Source organism: Cucumis melo, chromosome 1 (assembly GCF_025177605.1).
Source record: "Cucumis melo cultivar AY chromosome 1, USDA_Cmelo_AY_1.0, whole genome shotgun sequence".
Taxonomy (NCBI): Eukaryota; Viridiplantae; Streptophyta; class Magnoliopsida; order Cucurbitales; family Cucurbitaceae; genus Cucumis; species Cucumis melo.
Window position 1 is genome coordinate 521,178 of NC_066857.1, and position 4,150 is coordinate 525,327.

A 4,150-nucleotide genomic window follows, 5' to 3' on the forward strand; every position below is an offset into this window, starting at 1 on the left:
TCATAAAAGGTAACTTCCATAGCACATTTGTAATGAAAAGCAAAACGCTTCACAACAAAACTTAAGCATAGGTTCCCACAATCATTGCCAGTAATAAAAATCACTCTGTTCGAACAAAAATAGTTGAACTTCGCATCTCAAAGTTGATATAAAAAGCACCAAGTAAAAAGGTTTGCAGCTCATGAAAGAAAACATAAGGGGTTGCAACATTCAGATTAAGAATCAAGATTGTCAGTCAAGGATAGTGAAGCCAATTGATCAGCTGCATTGCCGGTCTGCTGAGCGACACTTCTTAAAACCTCCATTGCTTCTGCCACCTTCGCTTTCAGAGCTTCGGGCGACTCAAGCAAATGTAGAACCTCAGTTTGGTCCATTTCCAATAGCATTCCTGTTACCTTGGCCGCATTATCAGGTTCTAGCTGTTCAACAAGTGGATAAAGGTTCTCCCCCAGCATCTGAAGAACAACAAAACAAGCAGTCATAACATAATACAACACAAACAAAAAAGACAGGCTAACAAGTAACAAGAGCAAAATGCTTTGCGTCACCCCATTGAAGTACATCACTACCTATAACCAAAGAGAGAACTCGATGACAGATTGATCTTAAAACCTACCGTTCTCTGCTGGTCTGGAGTTGCATTTGCAAGAGCAGAAGCCAAAGCACCCACAGGAACTGGTTGAGGGTGAACAGCATCACGTGGTGGCATTCCACCCATCTCATATGGAACAGAGAACATTCCTCCAGCAACACCAGGCATGGGAAGATCAGGCAGTCCACGTCCAGGAGGATAACGGTAGACGCGTCCTCTAGGTAGCATCTTTTAGGTTAACAAATATATGCATTAGTGTCTTGATTAGAACAGGCAATCATGGTCAGAGAGGAAAAAAGAAGGCAGAAAAAGCAATACCAACCTGCTGCTGCATCAAAGGAACAGGCTGCTGGGTTTGCTGAATGGCACCAGCACGTCTGCCACCTGATCTTTGCCCTTGCTGGCCCTGCTGAACCATCGGCACAAAGAAATTTGGCATGGGACCTCCACCAGGCCTCATTCCAGGCATGAGTTGCTGTTGATAACCAAAGCCAGGCTGAAAAAATTCACAGAATGATTTGAATGCAGTCACAATTTGACTCTTCAATTGAACAAATATAAAGAAAAAATAATCATTTTAAATGCAAACCACATTGATCTAGGAGTTCTTTTTTCCTTTTGGAGAGAGAAGTTACCTGTGAGGAAATAATAGTAGGTGGAGCTTGTCCATAGAATATTTGTTGTCCGATACCTGGACCACCTGGAGGATACATTGGCATGCCACGAGGAGCAACTGAAGATGCCATCGCCATTGGCTGCATTTGGGAAAACTGTGCCTGAGATTTACACAGATAAAATAGGGTCAATGTTGAAAAAAAAAAAGAGGAAATAGATAGATAAATATAAGGACACATGTGGAAAACAAACAAGAAAGAAAAACTCCATCCACAATTGAAAATACAGACGTACTTGCAACCTAGCTCTTCTATCTTCCTTCCTCTGTGCAAGTGCAACATAAAGAGGTTTGCTCACAATCATTCTTCCATTCATCTCAGCAAGCTATCAGATAACAGAAACAGATAAGAAGAGTTCCATGGACAACAATTAACTGTAATACGACAGTCGACAATAAATAAAAAATAATCTAAATAATGATCTTGTGCACAATAATGTAACTCACAGCTCTTGCAGCCTCTTCAGGAGAAGAGAATGCAACAAAGCCAGATCCTCTACTGATTCCATTGGGGTCACGCATAACCTGCAGGTATGTAAAGGTTCAAGACATTTGTTAACACTCAGCTGGAGCATTTAAGAGTCTAAGACAACAAAACTTATTTAATCCTTACAACCTTGCATGAGGTAATGGTTCCAAAACCAGTGAATAACTCCTTTAGTTTGTCATCATCGATGCTATCATCTAAATTCTTAACATATAAGTTTGCCCCTTGATACTTGTCAGCGGCTTCTTTTACACTCTGTTCAAATCGATTTTTCAGTTCAACTTCTCTTTCAGATTTCTTCTGGGCTTTTCCAACGTACCACTCTTTCCCATCAACCTTCTTTCCATTAAGTGCTTCAACAGATCTGGCGGCATCATCCGCATTCTCAAAATTTACAAAGCCAAAGCATTTTGATTTTCCTTCTCCATCCCTCATCACCACAACACTGGTGATTGGTCCGAACTCCCCAAACATATTTTTCAAATCTTCTTCAGAGGTAGTTTCTGCTAGATTTTTGACAAAAACGTTATTGAATTTTGTTTTCTCGCTGACACTTTCTCTTTCTTGCTTGCGAAGGAAAGGTCCCACAAACACCTGCTTGTCATTTAGCAGCATACCATTCAACTTTTCTATAGCTTTTAAGGCAGCTTCCTCGGTGTCAAATTGCACAAAACCAAAGCCCTTAGACTGGCCTGATGAATCTGTAGCAACCTTGCAAGATAGAATACTTCCAAATGCAGAAAAAGTATCATGCAAGGCTTTGTGATCAATTGCCTTGTCCAAGTTCTATGATTTAAGAGCAGCATAAGTCAAAACACTAACAACCAATCCACTGAGACAAAAAAAAAAAAGAAAAGAAAAGAAAAAAAAACACACACACACACACACAAACACAAACAAAAAATCTTGCTACAATACTTACCTTGATAAAAATGTTTCCAGACCCACTTTTCCGCACGCTAGGGTCACGATGAGAATACATGACTCTAATAGGATTTCCATTCAAAGGGGTGAAGTTTAGCACATCTAATGCCCTTGAAGCTGTAATGAAGTCCAAGGTAAAATGAAAAAGAAAAGTTATAATTAGACATAATTCTTCAGAAGGATACAAAAGAAAACAAAATCAAGCAGAAGCTAAGAAAATGAAAGCATTCATTACATGAAATGAACAGAAAAACTACAACTCCCTCTGCACCCAGCATTACGATATTACAATAACTTCAGAAAGACTCAAAATTGAAATCCAAGAAAGAATAAAAAGAAAGACAAGATAAAAACGGAAATGAAGTAGAAACAAAACAAGAATCCATACTCAGCCACGCATTTCTTGCTAACGACAAGAATCCAACACAATCAAGAATATAAAATTAAAGCAACAAACATGTGTTGTTATTCCCTAAACGAAGCAACACATTCAATGTTTCCATACATGTGAATGAAATTAAGACATTTACCAAGCCCAGAAAAACAAAAATGCGTTGATATTCCCTAAACGAAGCAAGCAACAACAATAGGCCATAATTCCGAAAATGTGAAACAAGACTCCATAAAAACAGAAAACTCAAGCAAAGATTCAAACATGGAAAAATGTAGAAGAATTAGACACTAAAGATTAGAAGGGTTGGACAAACCATCCACTGGGTTGCTGTAATTGACATAGCCATAACCAAGCGATCGACGACTGGTTAAATCCCTGCAAACCCTAACAGAAACCACCTGCCCCACCTGATTAAAAAGATCATAAAGCTGGGAATCGGTGACGTTAACGTCAAGATCCCCAACATACAGGGAGGTGGTGACATGCTGATTTGCGCCTCCATTGGCAGCCGGATCGGCGCCGGAGTTAGGAACTTGAGGTTGAGGTGGAACCTGAGCCATGGTGGAGAGAGAGAAAAACTCGGTGAAATGTTGGGTGTTCTTTTCTTTTTCTTTTTTCAAAAAATTTTTAGATTTTTTTTTGTCTTTGACTCGCTTCCCTCTCCTCTATTATTCAGAAAAAAGCAGTAACAGCAAGATGAACAGAAAAAAAAAGAAGAGAAATTGATAGTATGGAAGAAATAGGAAGAAGAATGTTTTGGAATTTTTGTTTTGTTGTAAGAAAATTTATGGTAAAACAACAGGTAAGAAGAAAAAGAGTTTGTTTTTTTAGGGTTTGTTGTGAAGGGGGAAATGATAGTGGAGGAGAGGGAAGGTAAAAGAAAGGATAGATGGTCGGAGCCCTGGATCCGACGGCGGAGAAGAAGACGGAGATTTGAGGGTTTTCAATCGGAGGGCAGCTGAAACTGCACTGAAGAAAGAAAAAAAAGGGTTTTCGATGCTTCAACTATTTATATATGTCTTCTCAATTTTGCCTAAAAACCCTAAATCGGAGATGATAATTTTGGAACACATCGCCGCC

The 4,150-nt window shown here is 39.3% G+C and overlaps 1 protein-coding gene across 1 annotated transcript; it reads right to left on the reverse strand.

The window, feature by feature from the left end:
- Positions 1 to 4,150, reverse strand: LOC103495248 (polyadenylate-binding protein 2). The gene is made up of 9 exons (XM_008456743.3): positions 3,384 to 4,150; positions 2,675 to 2,793; positions 1,882 to 2,538; positions 1,713 to 1,790; positions 1,502 to 1,591; positions 1,228 to 1,368; positions 915 to 1,088; positions 617 to 820; positions 1 to 455 (listed from the first exon to the last, which is right to left on the reverse strand). Exons 1-9 carry the CDS (start codon positions 3,628 to 3,630, stop codon positions 216 to 218), a joined length of 1,950 nt encoding a protein of 649 aa, XP_008454965.1. The 5' UTR covers positions 3,631 to 4,150; the 3' UTR covers positions 1 to 215.